Raw genomic sequence first — 17,256 nt, 5'->3', positions numbered from 1 at the left:
CATAAATAACTGGGATTCACACCAAGTTCCCTGCAGTCCTACCTCATCTTGCTAAGATCAGGATTGTTCAGCTTGGATAAGGAAGCGCTGCTTTTGTTTTGGGTTTTTTCCTTCTGGGGAAGGGAGGGGGGTAGATTTTAGCTTTTGACTGTGTTGGGGAAGACTAAAGTTTTAGGTTTTGTTTCTCCCCTTGTTGAAACTTCAGTTCATCCCAGCACAGGGAATGACTTGTGTCTGCATCCTCTCTGTATCTCAGTAGGTTACGGGATGGGGAGTGAAAAGAGGAAAGAGAATCCCTCGCTGAAAAGTCCCGAGCAAGTGGCATCTCACAAGACATTTTTGTGGAGAAAGGAAAGGAACGTCGCCTGGAGTCCAGAGCTGGGAGAAGTCTGGGAAGGACCACAAGTGGCAGAGGGGCAGCGGAGAAACCCAGAGAAATGCAATAAATCTACTCACTGCAAGGGAGACGCGGGGAACGTCATAAAACCCCCCGCGCCGCCAAAACGTGGCACTAAAGAGAAGCGGTACGAATGCGCCACATGTGGGAAAAACTTCAGCCAGAGGTCAAACCTGACTGTCCATCAGCGAAGCCACACTGGGGAGAGGCCCTACAACTGCCCCCAGTGCAGCAAGGGCTTCAAGCAGAGCTCGGACCTTCTTAGGCACCAGAGAATCCACACCGGGGAGAGGCCCTATCGGTGCCTTGACTGCGGGAAGAGCTTCAATCAGAGCTCCGAACTGATCAAACACCAGCGCGTCCACACAGGGGAGATGCCGTACAACTGCCCCGAGTGCCAGAAGGGCTTCAAGCAAAGCTCAGAGCTTATAAAGCACCAGAGAATTCACACAGGGGAGAGACCCTACAGGTGTCCGGCCTGCGGAGAGAGCTTCAGCCAGAGCTCGCATCTCACTGTGCATCAGAGGATTCACACAGGAGACAGGCCCTATCACTGCCCCGACTGCGCAGAACGCTTCAGTGTGAGGTCAGCCCTTATCACCCATCGGAGGGTCCACACCGGAGAGAAACCATTTACCTGCCCCGTGTGTCATGAAAGCTTCAGCCAGAGATCAGCCCTTATCACCCATCAGAGAATCCACACAGGAGAGAGACCCTACAGATGCCACGAGTGTGGGAAAAGTTTCACCCAGGGCTCAGCGCTGATTAGACATCAAAGGATTCACACAGGAGAGACCCCCTATAAATGTACTGTCTGTGGGAAAAGCTACAAAGCAAAAGTCTCCCTCATATCGCACCAGAAACTCCATGCAGGATAAAGGGCACCGGGTACTTTTGCGCTGGGGTGATGGATGACAAGTTTTATCGGTATTAATGCTATATTTTATTATAGAATCACAGAAAAGTTGGGCTGGAAGGGGCTTCTAGTTCAGCCTCAAGCTCAAGGCAAGATCACCCCTAACTAACCATTATCTGATGCTCCCTGCCCCTTCTTGGCTTTCTCTGTTATGGGGGAATTTACTGAGCCAAAGGGCTAGGTTTTTGTTGGATTATCTTAGCCCAGCCTTCAAGAAGGTGCCCCACTCGTGCACTGTGATTGCTCCCGGAATAATTTCCGTGACAGATGTTTCTCCTTATTTCTTGGCAAGGTGGCAGTGATGCAGTCCAGTGTTTTAGAGCAGTCTTTGTAGCTGATGCTTATACCTTGAAAGGTTTGCTTGTTCCATTTAAATTCATAATAAAACATTTATTGTGAATCCCTTGTTGCCCCAGGCACAGCAGGCAGTCCCTTATTTCTTGTGCTGTAACGGCAGAGCGTCCCAGGTTGCTCTGTAGTCTGCGTGGGGTAGCAGGTAGTTGTGGGTTGTGACTAAGTGTTGGGAAGAGCAAGGACTGAGTGAGCAGGGGATGCTGGTAGGACAACTTGAGCATTTTGCTTTCTCACTTCTTGTACTCCGATTTGTTCACAACCTTGGTGCCTCTGCCCAAAGAATCACTCCTGGAAAGGATAGCTCCTGAATGAGCTTAATGGGAGACAGTCAGCTCACAGCTGGGGCAGTGGAAGGAGAGCCCAGATCACGTGAGCCAGAAGAGATAAACCAAGGGTTTGCAGAGAACTCAAAACTGGCTGTCCTGGGGTAAAAGAACCAAAACCACAGAGGCCAAGGAGTACATGGGTATTTTGTGATGTGCCAGGAGTGGTCATCTGGGGTCATGGGCTCTGCCCTGCGGTTTAGGAGGGCAATGTTGCTTTGTGAGCACAGGTTTCCAAAGCCAGTGTTTATAACAGCATTTTATTCTTCTCTAGCAACCCTTGTTATCCCCACATCAATCCCTGAGGATGGATTTGTTCCCCATAGCTAGTACATGTTTGCACTGATTGATCCTGGCTGGCCTGCCGCTGACCTGAGCATCACTTCACCCCCATGTGCCTGAGGTGGATGGTGCTGCCTTCAGTACAGCAGGTCATCTGCAGCTTGATTCCCTCTGACAGTAGGATATGACAGTATTAATTATGAGCTCTCCATTGTACTGTGGGTTGAAAATATTGCCAACATGGCTGCACAAGTCCGAGCTTCCCAGATACAAAGGGGTTACACTGCCTTCTAGATAGCTGTCCTGCCATGGAGCCATCAAGGGATGTAGCACTGGACAGGGCCTCCTAGGCCATTATATATCACAAAGATGCTATTGCAAGCAACTGTGTCACATCATTTCATCCATAATAACCAATATCTAATAAAAGATACCAGATTTACCCAAAGAACCTTGTCAGCCATAATTTCATCCATGTATTTATCAAGAGAGGGGTGTTACCTCTCCAGTGAGCTTGTAGCCAGGAGTGGGAAAAGAGTCCAATTTCAGCTGTGGTGAGATGAAGTTATACCCTGCCTTGAGTCCTACAAATCATACTAGAACTGGTGGGAAAGAGACTTGCCCCATCTGCCAAAGTGACACATATCTCTCACCCCAATTTCATTGCTGAAATGGGTGTTGAAGGCCCAGGGCAGCCCAAGGCCCAGCCTGGATTCAGAGACATATTTCATACTCTCCCCATTGTTAGAAAAATCATAATTTTCACATTGGGGAGCTTGGTGTTAAAACAAATTCCCTGCCAGATTATGTAAGTGAAACATGTCAAGACTAGGGCAGATTGAACGGGGCACCCACCTTGGGTGCTGACTAGGAGGATCCCCCCAGGATCCCTGCACACCGGGATAGGACAGGACACTGAACCCCAGCCCCCCAACTCCATGTGCTAGCTGAGCCTCTGATGTGACCTACACTGAACTTGTCAGCATCTGCGTATCCAGGCAGTGACACCCAGGCCAGCATGTGGTAGCAAAGTGAATCCTTTTGGCAGGAGACACATCTCCAGCCGGTGTTGAGTGACACAGGGGACTGCCGTGGGACTGCTCCACAAAGATCACCTATGCATCTCACCAGTTCCAGCGCATGGAGGGGTTTGGGACTGCAGAGCTGGCTCTAACCTTGTCCTGCTCAGAGCTGGTTATAACACGCAGCAATGCTCCCTGCAATCTCAATACAACCCGTGCTGAGTGTCCCAAAGGATGGGGCTCCAGTGACAGCCTGGAGGCCTGAATCCTAGGAGCAGGGGAGCTCAGTGCTTCTACTGGTGAGCAGGGAAAAGAGCAGTCCAGAGCTGCCAGAGACCCCAGCTAGACAGAGGCCCCACAGGGCAGGGAGCTCTCTGCTCTGCTGTGTCCGTGGGTGAAAGAAGAGAAGCCTGCGGGACTTGAACACGTTTGCCTTTCAGTAAGAGGAGAGTCTGGGGCAGCTTAGTTTCTGCACACATAATTGTTTAGTCTGGGGGTGATACAACGCTGCCATCCCTGCTGGGTGACAAAGCACAAGGGACCACAAATGTCACCCTGAGCCCAGCTGCTGCCTGCAGCAGTTTGTATGGCAGCCTAGACAAAGCTGGGGGGGAAGCAAGGAGGTCATGGGGCTGCTGCCAGGTGCGTCTCCTTTGTGCCAAGGGCTCTGCTGGGCCCTAGTTCCTCTCTATAGACCAAGATCATATGAAGTCAGGCTGGAAGAGACCTCACAAGATCACATCTCATCCAGCCCCCTGCTCAAGGCAGGATTGTCCATCCCGTCCAGTGTCCATCCAACCAGCTCTTGAAAACTTCCAGGGATGGACATTTCACAGCCTCTCTGGGCAGCCTGTCCCAATGCTTGATCACCAAGGATCCAGGTTTTCTCTGTTTAAAAATCACAAATTCTCTGATAAAAAATTGCAGATTGTCTGATTAAAACACTCCAGATCTGCATATTTCTATGATTCAAATGAAATATCATTCATGCTCTCTCTATATATATACAGATATTGGTTGAACACAATATTTTATTGATACGTTTGCAATTTTAAGGCAATTTGGGAGCCTATCAGTGCCTCAATCATTATAATAAAATAAATTCTAAATACCTATATATTTTGGCATTTGATTTTGGTTTTCTTATCGCAGAAAATCAGAGCTCCCCCTGCCCCCTTCAGTCACCAGGATACGGGTTCAGCTGAGGCGGTTCCCCCACCACCACCCCCCTGTTTTATGGCGCTGAACTGCCCTAATATGTTGGTGCTCTGCTCATGCCAAATGCCCCTCGCTCCCAATTCACGCCCCCGCCACCAGCCCTGCCCATACCCCTCAGCCCTCCCAGCCCTGCTGGTGCCGCTCACTCCTGACCTGCTTTCCCTGCCCCCAGTATCTGAGGAAGGGGTGGGCTTGCAGGGAGGGGGATATGGGCACAGGTGACACACTGGGGGGCACAGGCAATGTGTTAGGAGCCAGGGGGGCATATGCCCCCCCGCTTTCAATGCCCAGAGCAGGTGTGGGGCTGCAGCAGAGTTGGACCAGCTCCAGGAAGCAGCTGCCTCCATGGCCCAGCAGGTGCCAAGGCCACCAAGGTGAGGTATGGCAGCGATGGCAGTGCAGAGATGTGCCCCTGCTACTGTCAGGCGGGCCGGGGGGCCTCACCTTGGTGGCCATGGTGGCACACCACCCCACACCAGGTCCTGTCCACTGGGCTGCAGAGTCAGCTCCTGTCTGGAGCTGGTCTGGCCCACCTGCAGCCCCACACCCTGCTGTCAGTGCAGAAATCTGGGGGTACACATGTCCTTCCTGCATTGCCTGTGCCCTCCCTGCCCGACCCCCCGAAGACTTACCTGGAGGGAGCTGTGGGACATCCTCTCCATGCTGCCTGGCTGCCACGTGTATGTGTGCCCGGAGCCCCCTGCATCCCAGCCCCAAGCAGCCCCTTGCAGGCTGGAACTGCAGAAATTCCCACTTTTTTCTCCATGTTTTTCCATGGCAAATCCAGGTCCCTGGTGATACTCAGCAGAAATCAGCTCAGGGTGGAGCCTGCTGGATGTGCCTAGAGAGGTGGGTGTGCTCCAGAGAAGGCAGCTGAAACCAGAAGAGGGCAGTGACTCCAAGCCATGAATCATTTGGAAATCAGGTGCCAAAGGCCACACAAAGGATAACTTCCAGCTGAGCTGCAGGAGTGGCTTTACCTGTTTCTGGAACCCTGAAACGAAACCTACCTCCTCTCTGCACCCAAAGGTGCCATGGCTGCCGCAAAGTCAGGTGCTCGCCTGCGAGGCCAGGTGGTCTGTGCAAGCTGCCAGGGGCCTTTTAAAATCCCAGTGACTGTGAAAGGCTGTGCACATAAATTCTGCCGTTTTTGTGCAACCTATTTCCAGCGGGAGTCAGGTCCAAATTTCTTCTGTCCCCTGTGCAGCAAGGACGCACAGCACCAGGAGCCCACACTGACACAGCAGGTGGATGGTGCAGAAGAGGAAGCCATAAAAACAAGCCCGCAAACGGCCGAAGACCCCGAGGTAGAGAAAGTATGTGGAGAGCACCAGGAGGCTCTGGACCTGTTCTGTGAGGAGGATGAAGCCCCCATCTGCGTGACCTGCCGGGAGTCCCAGGTGCACCAGGCCCACAATGTGGTTCCCATTGAGGAGGCTGCCCTGGAGTACAAGGTAGGGGACAACTGTATTCTTTGCTTCAAAGCTTGAAAGATACTTTTGATTTTAAATAGATAAAGGGCTACCTTTGCATCAGGTTTTCCAACTTTCCTGTGGTGGGCAACAATGACCCCTTTGGGTGTGAGCCATCCCAGAACTAAGAATCAGCCATGGCCTGAGCACCACTGAAGTGAGATGGATTCCTGAGCTATAAGACTCATGTGTGTGCCTCTGTGAGCTTATCAACCTTAGGAAGAAGCAGCAGGTTGACTCTCAAGCACCTGAGCGCCAGAAAATTTCATTGTAAAATTACCCCTTTGCCTCTGTAACTTGTGCCAAGCTTGAAACCACTTTGTGCTTTCATTAACATGGCCCAAAGCAGTGTGGTGTTGGTTGTAAAAGCAAGATAATGCATAAGCAAAATAAATCAGTAAATTCAGGTACCAATTTCTATGGGCTATGTCCTGTTCTGGAAACACAGACTAGAGGGGAGGGAAGGAGCTCTGTGTTTGTCTGCACATATGCAACTGCTGCTCATATGTTTTGTACATCCCCTTTTGCAGATTTAGCCCCCAAATTATTGCATGTCTGAGGCTATAGAAATCTGCATCTCAGGCTATTGCCAAAATCTGAATCTCTAATAAAAGCCCACCTCCCAGCTCCTGCAATGGTGGTAGGAATCACGAGAGCAGAGTCTGCTCCATGTCTTCCTTTTGTTCAATTTCACAGTTTCACACTTCCTGCAGGTATCATGTAGAGTCTGCTCATTGGATGTGTTTTTCTTGCTAGAGGAAGCTGCAGAGAGCTGTAAGTCTCTTACAAGAGAAAGCTGAGGAGGTTCAAAAGCTGAAACACCAGGAGGGGAAAAAGATAGCAGACTGGAAGGCAAGTGTCATGACTTTTAATTATGGTATTTATAATCTGTTTCCATGGTAGGGTTTTCCACAGTTCTAGAAGATGTAGGACCCAATTCCCATAATGTTTAGCATCCCTCACTCCCACCTAGATGGGTAGTAAATTTAGCCGGAGTTAGTCCTTCCACACCTTCAGGAAAGAGGTCATAATATGCCACACCTGTTCCCCTTGTGATTGTGAACAGAACCAAAGGGTAGAGACCCTGTAAAGGCAGAAATGGTGATCTTGCAGTTTCAGCTCCCATCATGTGGCCATTTTATATCACTATGGTACAGTCAAAGCCATGTACTTTACACTTCACTACACTCATTAGTATGAGTCACTATTTGAATCATAGTAGCGTCTTGCAGCTTCATGCTGCTGGGTCCTGCACAGGCCCATGCAACAAGAGCAAATCTGCTTAAAATGTAAGTAGGTAAAGTGTGGAAGAGGAAGCAGAGGAGCCAAGAAGTGAAATAACCTAACTACGACCATCCAGCAGGCCAGCACCTGAAGCAGCACTAGGACCAAGATCAACTGTGCAAACAGAAGTGACAATTCTCACTCGATCTGGCCCCAGAAAGCAGCTTACAGCTATGACCAAACACAAGTGCATGGCTGCAGACAGTTACAAAAATAGCCAATTGGGTGAAAATCTGACCCTTCGTTGCATAAGGTATCAGATAAAGGCATTTCAAACAATAAGATTTTTTGTAACTTGTGTCTGCGGAGCTCCCAGCCTGTTGCTGTTTTCAGAACAAGAGGGGGGAAGGGAGCAGAGGGAGTTCAGTCTGGGGCTTTTCAGACCCCCATCCACCACCACCACCAGAGGGTGGGGCAGGGGTATTGGAGTCCTGTAGGGGGACACCAATTCACCCACCCCACCCTTCAACACTGGCTGGGGAGCCCAAAAAGAGATCCCTCTGCTGCCTTTCCCCCCTCCCTTTCTAAAAACAGCAAGCTCTGGCAGACAGCCCTGGCTGTTGCTTTGGGAATCTGGCTGCAGGCTCCCAGCCCCAGCTAGATTCCCCTTCCCCTGGAACCAGCAATGAACTTCTGTTTGGTCTGAGGTAGCGGTGGTAACTCAGAACATTTTGCAGAAATTGTGCTGAGTTACAGCCGGGAACTGCACTTCTGTCTGCATCTCAATGCAATGCCCATGCAGCTTGGCCCAGTAGTTCCTATTGTGCATTGCACACTGGTTGTATATGTGAGTACATCTGTGCCCCCCACCTTTTTTTTTCAAGTAAATCCACCAAGAGTTTAAAGCACATTTCTAAATCTGAAAGTACAATATGATGGTAGATGTCACTGTCTAGAGATGCACAAACATGTCCAGAAAGCTAAATAAACAGCTGGAGAGTATGGGGAGTATTCTGTATAAATGCTGTATAAAGGAATAGAGCAGCCTCTGGTTGTTGCACAGTAGAGCAGGTTGAGACCACAGGGAGTGGGGACGGAAGGAAAACCCTTGCAAATCCTATCAAATACAACACTACCTAAACATTAAAGCTCTGCAGACTGCACAGAATCATCTGCCCCTTAAAACTGAGTCACAAAATAAAGCAGCCAAGAGGCATTAACTGATTTTCAGGGACCTGGTCAGGGTTAAATAGAACTGTGCATAGTCCACTTGCATGCCTAATGGGTGGACTAAACTGTACCCTCCACTTCCCTGTGCTGGGTTTCCCCATCTGTAAACAGGGAACAATGCTGCTGCTGCAGGGCATGTCTATGTGTGCATATTAATGTGCTGCAACAAGCTCTGGTGCTTATCACGCCTGAGTTTATTGCTCCTGGGCACACATTTACACATGCTCCTGGGATCACAGCACCTTGAGCCAGGTCAGAGCAGCCCCAGCTGATGGAGCCCAGGCAGTCAGCCTGCCAACCGGAGGCTGCTTCCCTGGCTCAACATGCTGTCCAGGGGCTGACTGGGGCACAAAGGGGCTTCAGTGCAGGGCTAGCCAGCAGGCAGCCCCTGAACTGAAGCACCTTGTGCCCTAGCCAGCTGGAGCAGCATCTATGCGTGCCTTGCCGCGGAGGTTTTTAATCCTCCGTGGCAAGGCACTTACCTTGTATTTACAAGTACTATCCTGCTGCAGAATAAATGAGTTTACTTCAGCCTAATATGGGTGCACATATAGACATGCAGTGTTTATTGTGCAGCTAATTCATCTACTGTGCAGTAAACATCTGGTGTAGATGCACCTACAACGTCCTACATAAGAACTTAGGTATGACTGTGGTGGGCACTTTTACACTCATTGAGGGGCTGTTCCTGCTCAAAACAATTTTCAGGCTAAATGATCAAGAAGGACCAAAGATGGGAGGGGACACAGAGATAAAACAATTTCTCCAGAGTTGCATAGCATGCCATGTACAAACCAGGCATAGGGCTCAGGAACATCCAGAGAAACACCCTGCGTTCCTGAGCAGATCTGCTCCTGGCATCTCTCTGTGTCAACACTACCTCCCAGCCCAACCCAAAGGGATATTTTTCTGTCATCCTTCTGAATGTTTCTTTCTTTTTTTTGTTTAAGTATAAAACACACACCCAGAGAATGAAACTTGAGACAGAATTTGAGAAGCTATACTGTTTTCTGAGTATGGAAGAGGATCACCTTCATCAGAGACTGAGGCAGGAGGAGAAGACGACGCTGAAGAAGCTGCATGGGAATATAATGAAGCTGTCTCAGCAGACAAACTCCCTACTGGAACAGATCAGCAAAGCAGAGGAGAAACGCCAGCAACCAGCTGCCGAGCTCCTGAAGGTGAGAGAGCATCACAAATCCCCCCTCAGTCCATGCTGAACTACAGAGAGCCATGTCACTGTCATGGGAGCCAGTGGTCCATGGGAAAAATAGTTATTTGTGTTTTGGGTTGCCTAAATTACAAAACCCCTGATGAGTGGTTCTGTCTGCTCCAAAATTGTGTGTCAGGGTTAGCTAACACAAGATCCTGTACCATGGGGATCATCCACGCTGACTGACATAGTCACAGGTGACAAGGAGAATAGCTGCTCTGTGAAGTTGTCCTTCATAGTAGCTTGCAAAGATGAGGAAGGCATAGGAATAGGACTTGAAAGCGAGCACAGGTACCCTGTGTGACCTAGGCCAACTCACTCAATTGCTGCACCATACTTCCTTTCATCTATATAATGAGGATTTTCTGGCGCACCTCTGTTGGGGGTATGTGAGAGTAAATTTGTATGAGTGCAATCCTTTGCCAGTCTAGTTTGATATCAATGCCAATTTACACTGGCTATACCTGTTAACTGATTGTGGGTGCTCAGACACCGTAGTGATGGTAGGTAAATGGTATATAAGTAGCAGAACTACACTTATATACCTGCAAACCCTGCTAATTAGACCTCTGAGTGCAGGAATGGGGGACTGCCAGCTACTACCACTGTCCCCAGTTGACCTGGAGGCCTGGGTAGTCCCAAGGCCACTCCTGTCCTGCTCTAGAGGCTGCAGGGAGTAGCTGCCCAGGGTGCCTCGCTCAGCCAAGGATGAATTTTTACCTGCTTTGAGAACTGAGAAAAGTCCTCAGCTGCTTTTGCAGCAGCGCAGTTTGTGCAGCCTAGGGAAGGAGAGAGGTTCGCAGCTTCCCCTGAAGTACCAGTTGCACTCCCATTTTCAAAATCCTAGATCCCTATACCTTCAGGTCCAGAGTTAAATTTAGTTAAGATCCTTAAACTATATGCTGCCACCTCACCTAGATATGCTAACATGGTGTATAACAATTAGAAAATAGAACGCTATCATAACAGGTCAGGAAGAAAACAGCCTTCAGGAGAAGGAGGTACCGTGTTTCCCCGAAAATAAGACATACCCATAAAATAAGCCGTACCAGGATTTCTACGTATTTGCGCAATATAAGCCATACCCCGAAAATAAGACATAGTGATAGGCGTGGCTAAGCGTACCGGCGCGAAGTGGTAAATAAGACGGGCAGCCCTTCTCATTTGCCCCATCGTGACAGCTGCTATCTCAGAGGTGACCGGAGAGGGAGAAATAGAAAGTGAAAGTAAAAGTCTCCTCAGTGAAGTGAGGAGCAGGAAGTTCTGCTTTAGGTATTGTGTGTCCTCAGGGGGAAGAATAAAGCTGTGGCTGCGGCTTTGGATTAACATCATACATAGTTTTGGTATTGGGTGGTGGAACCGGAGCGTGCTCCATCCACTCCATGCATTGACCTGGTATTGCAGTACTTCCAGGACCGGTTCAAAAAAACAGAGAAAAAAAAAAAATGCTGTTTTAAAAATAAGACATCCCCCAAAAATAAGCCATAGTGTGTCTTCTTGAGGAAAAATAAATATAAGACAGTGTCTTATTTTCGGGGAAAAACGGTATTTTATTATCCAGGGAAAGTTTCTGAATATTTAGGGAAAGTTTCTGAATATTTTACTGGAGAAGCTTCAAAATGCAAATTTCATTTTTTTTCTTTCTGTTTTAGGATGTGAAAAACATATTGACCAGGTATTTTTTCCCATTGGCTTCTATTAACAAATTTGCCAAAATACTTGTATGTACCATGTGAGCGGTAACATGGTCTGTGTTCTTCCCAGGAGTGAAAATATTCAGGTGCAGAAACCAGAAGTTGTTTTAACAGAACTGAACAACTTTTACAACATTCCTAATATTGATATTATTGATATTTTAAAGAAATTCGAAGGTAAGCAAAGAGTCATAGAATATCCACCAGTGCTCCACAGTTCTCTGCCCTTGGCCACAGAATCTAATCCCTAACCACAGATTCAGGCTTCAGAATATTATCTTTTTTTTTTTTTTTAAGTGATTTCTGCCTGAGTCTGCAGACAGATTGATTCAGTAGCTCTGAGAGGAGAGAGGTGCCATTTTTCATTCTGTAGCCCTGTGTGCTAGATGGGGGGTGCCTGGCAGCATGGAGCCTGATCCTGGCACAGAGCCCGGCAGGGCAGGGCAGGGACCCCTGACACAAAGGCCAGGCAGGACAGGGTGAAAGCGGCATGGACCCCAGGGCCCTCATCCTGGCGTAAGCAGCCCCATGGCCTGATCCCAGTGTATGGGGCCAACCAAGGCTGTGCAGGACCCAATCTGGGCATTTTCAGCCCAATCCTGGCACATGGGATCTGATCTGGTCCATAGAGTGGCACCCTGCCACTCAGCTGGCTTATGGGGCAAAAAGATTGAATACCTCTAATCATGTTGACATGAAACTAAGTCCATGGCAGAGGCAACAAGCCCTGCCCACTGGCTCCTACTCCATGTGTATCAACCCTGGAAGTGATGGGATGAGATGCCCAGAGGAAGCCCAAAACCACTGGCCGTGAACAACCAGGAGCCTAGGTTTTGAGCATAGTGACTCATTTTGGGGGGTGACGAGCATGAAGCAGGAGCAGGGAGATGGAGCACTCAGTTCTGCAGTGTAGACAATCCTATGTGGACTGTTGACTCTGAAACCTATTGATGAAGGTATTGAAGGCTACACTGTTGGCCATCTCACTACCAAGCATTTAACCCAGAGATATTCAGCTACTGCCCATGTCTCACCATTCCCATGGCCTTCTCAGGGCTAAAAGCCCCAAATGTTGAAACCTCCATATCCCACTGCCCTTTCCAGACAGCTTCTCTGAGGCCACTGTACATCACTACAGAAACCACAGTGCCCTGGAGTCTGACAAGCATTACTGGTCTTGGTATGTCAGTCCATTTGTCATATAGGATCTGAATCCAAGGCCCTGGCATTTAATTCACATCCAGTGCCTTAACCACACGACTGATTTTCCTGTGATCCACTCCAATAACCACAAGCCAGTTTACCTTTTATTATCCCTCTTTTATTTATCTGAAGTATTACTGGAGTTTAATTTCCTTTTAAATACAATGACCAAGTCTTGTCCCTAGCCATGACCCTCTTTTTCTCTCTCTCTCTCTTCTCTCCTCCGCACCCCATGCAGTGGACATGACTCTGGACCCAGACACAGCTCACCCTACCCTTGTGCTGTCTGAGGATGGAAGAAGTGTGAGACATGGAGGCATATGGCAGGAGCTACCTGACAATCTGGAGAGATTCGATCCTTACATCTTGGTGCTGGGTTCAGAGAGATTCACCTCTGGGAAGCACTACTGGGAGGTGGAGCTGGGAGATAAATCTCAATGGGATGTGGGAGTGTGCAAGGAGTCTGTGAGCAGGAAGGGGCATATCATATTATCCCCTTTCAATGGATTCTGGAGAGTTTGGCTGAGGAATGGAGATCGGTACAAGGCCTTGCTCTCGTGCCCAACCCCTCTCACTGTAAAAGTGAAGCCCAGCAAGGTGGGGATTTTCCTGGATTACAAGGCAGGTGAGGTGTCATTTTATAATGTGACTGACAGGACCCATCTCTATACTTATAGCGGGGTGTTCTGTGGGGTGCTGCGGCCTTTCTTCAGCCCTGGTCTCAACCAGGAAGGTAAAAATTCTGCTCCTCTCATAATCTGCCCAGCTACAAAGCGGGAATAAAAATAGTTTCTATACTACAGGAATCAAAGACAAGGTGTGCCAAGTAAAGGACTTCTACCCACTGCCCCTTCTTCCAGCAGTCCAGGGATGCTCGGAACGATGTTTGGGAAACAGGGAACATCATGTTGGACTATTTTCAATGTTCTTGGTTTTACAATGTGAATGAATAAAGTAAATTTAAGGGGACTATCATTGCACCTTTCATTGGTGCACCCAAGCTAGCTTTTCAGTGAAGCTGGAGGTTTCCATAAATTATTCCAGAGGAAAAAAATATCTCCCACGAAATTTCAGTGGGTGCTGTGTGGATAAATACCCTGCTCTACTTTGAAAAAAATTCAGCTGTTATTTTCTTGGCCACAAAAGCTTATTAAGCATGTAGCACTCAACTTATAGAATGACAGCTTTCTCATTAAGCCTGATCCAAAGCCCAGGGATGTCAACAGATATATTCCAGTTGTCTTCAACTCCCATTAACATGAATAGAGTTTGGAATAACCCCTCCACGCTTGTTAAGCAAGCACTAGGTGCACAGCTTTTGTTTCTACACATTTTCTAGATATTTACAGCTCTGAGTTGGCAATAGACAAAGTAGGCCATGGTTAAGGTTGCAATTCAATTCTCAATGTTAACTTTTGTAAAGCCAGTGGAAAAATAAATGCTTGAACATATATAAATTGTTAGCACTGTGTCTGACATTATCAAAACAGTTTTATTGGTCATTAATATACTCACCCTTGAGTCATGGATCTTTTAAACATTTCTTTTTCTAAAAAAGTATTTAAATAACGTAGTTTGAGATGAGGGTGCTTGTGTACATGGGTCAAGATCACCTCTGCCACTAGTATTCCTGATTTTTATGGTTCTGTGACTACTTGTGTGAATTGTCTGGTAGGGAGTGAAGATCAAAGTCCTGGTGACTGTGTCTTCCCTCATTTGCTGCATAAGCAGCATCTTTCCCCTATGTGGGTTTGCTGGGAGGTGGTGAAGCCAAAGTAGTTTCTGAAGCTTTCCCCACAGCAGCAGCAGATATAGGGCGTCTCTCCCATGCAGAAGCAGTGATAAGGGACAGGGACAATGAACTGCTTGAAGCTTTTTCTGCAGTTGGGATCACTGCGAGAGGTTTCTTCTGCAGGACTTTTCTGCTGGGTGTGCTTTCACTGGGGTCCTTGTGACCTCCCACAGATTTGTGGTTGTTCCCAGGCCTTTCCTGGGTGTGCTTTGTGTTTCTTTTCTGAACAATGCTAACTTCAACAGGCATTTTCCCCACCTAATAGAGTAGTGCTTAAAGTACTCAGACAAAAAATAAAAATCCTTGATTCTCAGCCTTCCTCAGCCCAAGGGAATTCAAACCCTCATTTTCCACCTCCCAAGAAAGTATCCAGGAAAGAGGTTAGGCTAGGTACAGGGACATTTCCACCTTGCTTTCATGTTGAAGCTGTACAACTGTGCCAAAAGTAATGCGAGAATAATAGGGCCAAAGAGAGGGAGCCTGATAGTGTTGCCTATTGGTTAGGGCACTTGGTTGAGAAAGCAAGAGTATGTGGTGCCAGTCACTCCTCCCAGGCTACTTTGGGGAGGTGGGGAGGGAGAGGCAGTTAGCCAATGACTGTTTAATGTAAAATACATTAACAGTCTTGGAAGAAGACAGGGACCCAAGTGAGAGCCCCAACAACATTCAGAGTCAGAATCCCTGTAGGGCACTTTCTTCTTTGCCCCAGTAATCTTCCCATATTTGCCACACAGTACTCCAGCTTCTACAGGAAGGGCAGAGGGGGCTCAAGGAACCCTAGCCCATACCTAGGTGGTTAGGCTGCTCTTCTGGGACATGGGAAGATATGAGCTTTAAGCTCTTAAGGCTCAGAAGTAATCTAAACCCAGGTCTCCCACTTCCCGAATGAGGGCTCTAATTGATAGGCCAGTGGTTCTTAACCCTTTCAGGTTCAAGGCAGCCCTTCTTAAGCTTGAAGCGTCCCCAGAAAATGCCAGCTTTTAGTTTTCACTCATTTCTAAGGAAAAAAAAAATAGAGCTGCTCCTCTGCTGCAGAGAACTCAAAAAGATCTCAACAGGTCCGAATGTTTTTTTCCTATTTGAAATCTTTGTGTTTATTTTGAGAATTGTGTTTACACACCTAACAACCCCCTAGTTGAGACGGCTGTTATATCAAAGGTGGGCAGCTGCAACTGCAGCATCACCTTCTCTCCCCGCTGCATTTTAAAAAGTAAATAGTGATCCCTGCTCAGGTCTTTCAAAAATAGTCATTGACACCTACTCTGAGGCTCCAGTGGATTCCAAGCTATGGATGCTGAGTGGATGGAGGCACCACCAACAGCCCTGAATCAGGCACCTAATTTCCAAGGAGAGGTAGGGGTGAGTTTGGTGTTGCCAACTTCTTAGGCCTGGATGGTCTTCTGCTTAGCATGTGGGGGTCTGGGGTGCACTCTTCTAAACACACACCAGTAGCGTTAATGATCCTAGGCACCTAGTGCTAGGTTCTTGACTTTACTCCAGGAGATTGGCACTGAAGCATAGGTTTATACTCCTCCTACTGGAGCTCATGTCAGTCTGAGCCCCATGGGACCCCTTTTATCTACAACATATCACATTACCGGGGCCAAATCTGTTCACACTGAGCTGATTTCTTCAAAGATGTATCCAAGGTTCTCCTTCACCACCCCTCTAGGAACTGGTCTGCAGATTACTTTGCTCTCCTTCCAGGAAATGCAGAGAAGATTGGGGTGCAAGCATGGGGAACTGTGGGAAGAGCTAGAGAGGAGGCAAACGGGGCAGGATTGACCTCAGACCCTGAAGTGTGGCAGACTCCCAGCATGAGGCTGAATAGCCACCATTTTCAAGGGACGTGAATCAAGCTGCAGGAGTTTGACTAAAGCAGAAGCCCCCAAAGACTATTTCTGAGTGACCAGAAAGTGAATCTTTGCAGTTGTGACAAGTAATTTAGTCAGTAAAAGGAAGGAAGCAATCGAGATGTCCAGCTAAACCAGGAATAAGGTCAAATTTAAAAAGAGATAACAAGGCCTGAAAAGAGACTTTGTAAAGGAAAAGCTTAACTTAGATCATCCACATACACTGCACCATAACGTCAACTTTAAAATGTTAGCAGCAGTGATTGATGTAACCAAATGTATTGTATTTATTAGAGCAAAACTACATATACTTGTGTTATGTTTCTTAGCTTGTTTATTAAAGCAGCCTTATCAATGGAGGCCATAAACCAAGGGTACCAAATTCATCTAGCCTCATGGGCTGGAGGAGTGTCCCTGAGCCAGTCTGTGGGCTGGACCCAAACCAGCCCCTCATGGAAAGGCTGCAGCACCAAGTTCAGCCCATGCATCACACAGCAGCCTCCAGGACTGGCACAGGCTGGACCCAGTGCTGCAGACTGAAAGGGGATCAGTCTGGGGAACCACATGCAGCCCATGCCCCAAACCCCCTGTGCCATTGGGCCCAGAGCCAATGTGCAGGGTTGGTTGGTCGGGTACCGCATGGCTTCCAGGGCTGGCACAGGGTGCACTTTGCATGCAACACAGTGGATCCAGACCAAACCCCTGTGCTGTCTACAGTGTGCACGGCATGGTGTCCAGCCAACGTGTTGCATGCACTAGGTGGGGCCAGGGCTGATACACAGGGCTGGTCTGGCAACCTGTGGGCCAGACCATACTGCTGCCTGGGCCAGATTTGGCCCCTGGGCCCTATGTTTGACACTGAAGGTGGCAAGCAGCATTTCATGATGGTGAAGGAAAGAGAAAAGAAACTGTTCCTTCTCAAACTGCAACTTAAATCCCAACTAATTGATCCCCTCTGAGTCCATGCAACAGCTGGTTCAGTACAGTCCCATACCTTTCAGTGGAACAAAAAAAGTGAATTAAACCAATCAGAGAATGTTTATTAGTCATCTCCATGTACAGG

The 17,256-nt window shown here is 48.1% G+C and overlaps 2 protein-coding genes and 1 pseudogene across 9 annotated transcripts in view; all 3 read left to right on the top strand.

Moving 5' to 3' along the window:
* LOC149852429 (uncharacterized) overlaps nt 1–2,707 on the top strand; it is a 36,669-nt gene extending 33,962 nt beyond the window's left edge. For 4 of the 8 annotated variants that reach the window (XM_090028924.1, XM_090028923.1, XM_090028921.1 and 1 more), the window contains one exon: nt 257–2,705. In XM_090028924.1, the coding sequence (XP_089885050.1) occupies nt 257–1,275 (1,019 nt within the window). In that variant the 3' untranslated portion in view covers nt 1,276–2,705. Of the gene's footprint in view, nt 1–256 lie in introns of all 8 variants that reach the window. The other 4 variants (XM_090028919.1, XM_090028917.1, XM_090028920.1 and 1 more) reach the window with 3 other exon arrangements.
* LOC149852427 (E3 ubiquitin-protein ligase TRIM21-like) overlaps nt 1–17,093 on the top strand; it is a 46,905-nt gene extending 29,812 nt beyond the window's left edge. Inside the window, exons 2-7 of the mRNA XM_090028945.1 lie at nt 5,300–5,966; nt 6,741–6,836; nt 9,389–9,619; nt 11,304–11,326; nt 11,416–11,522; nt 12,787–17,093. Coding sequence (XP_089885071.1) covers nt 5,547–5,966; nt 6,741–6,836; nt 9,389–9,619; nt 11,304–11,326; nt 11,416–11,522; nt 12,787–13,331 — 1,422 coding nt within the window. The 5' untranslated portion in view covers nt 5,300–5,546 and the 3' untranslated portion in view covers nt 13,332–17,093. The remainder of the gene's footprint in view (nt 1–5,299; nt 5,967–6,740; nt 6,837–9,388; nt 9,620–11,303; nt 11,327–11,415; nt 11,523–12,786) is intronic.
* LOC149852428 (U2 spliceosomal RNA) lies at nt 10,951–11,080 on the top strand (annotated as a pseudogene).
* Nucleotides 17,094–17,256: the final 163 nt, after the last annotated feature.

This window comes from Crocodylus siamensis, chromosome 15, assembly GCF_052110815.1.
Source record: "Crocodylus siamensis isolate JL-2025a chromosome 15, ASM5211081v1, whole genome shotgun sequence".
Classification (NCBI taxonomy): Eukaryota; Metazoa; Chordata; order Crocodylia; family Crocodylidae; genus Crocodylus; species Crocodylus siamensis.
Note: the sequence above shows the minus strand (reverse complement) of the source record. Positions and strands in the feature narration are given on the sequence as shown.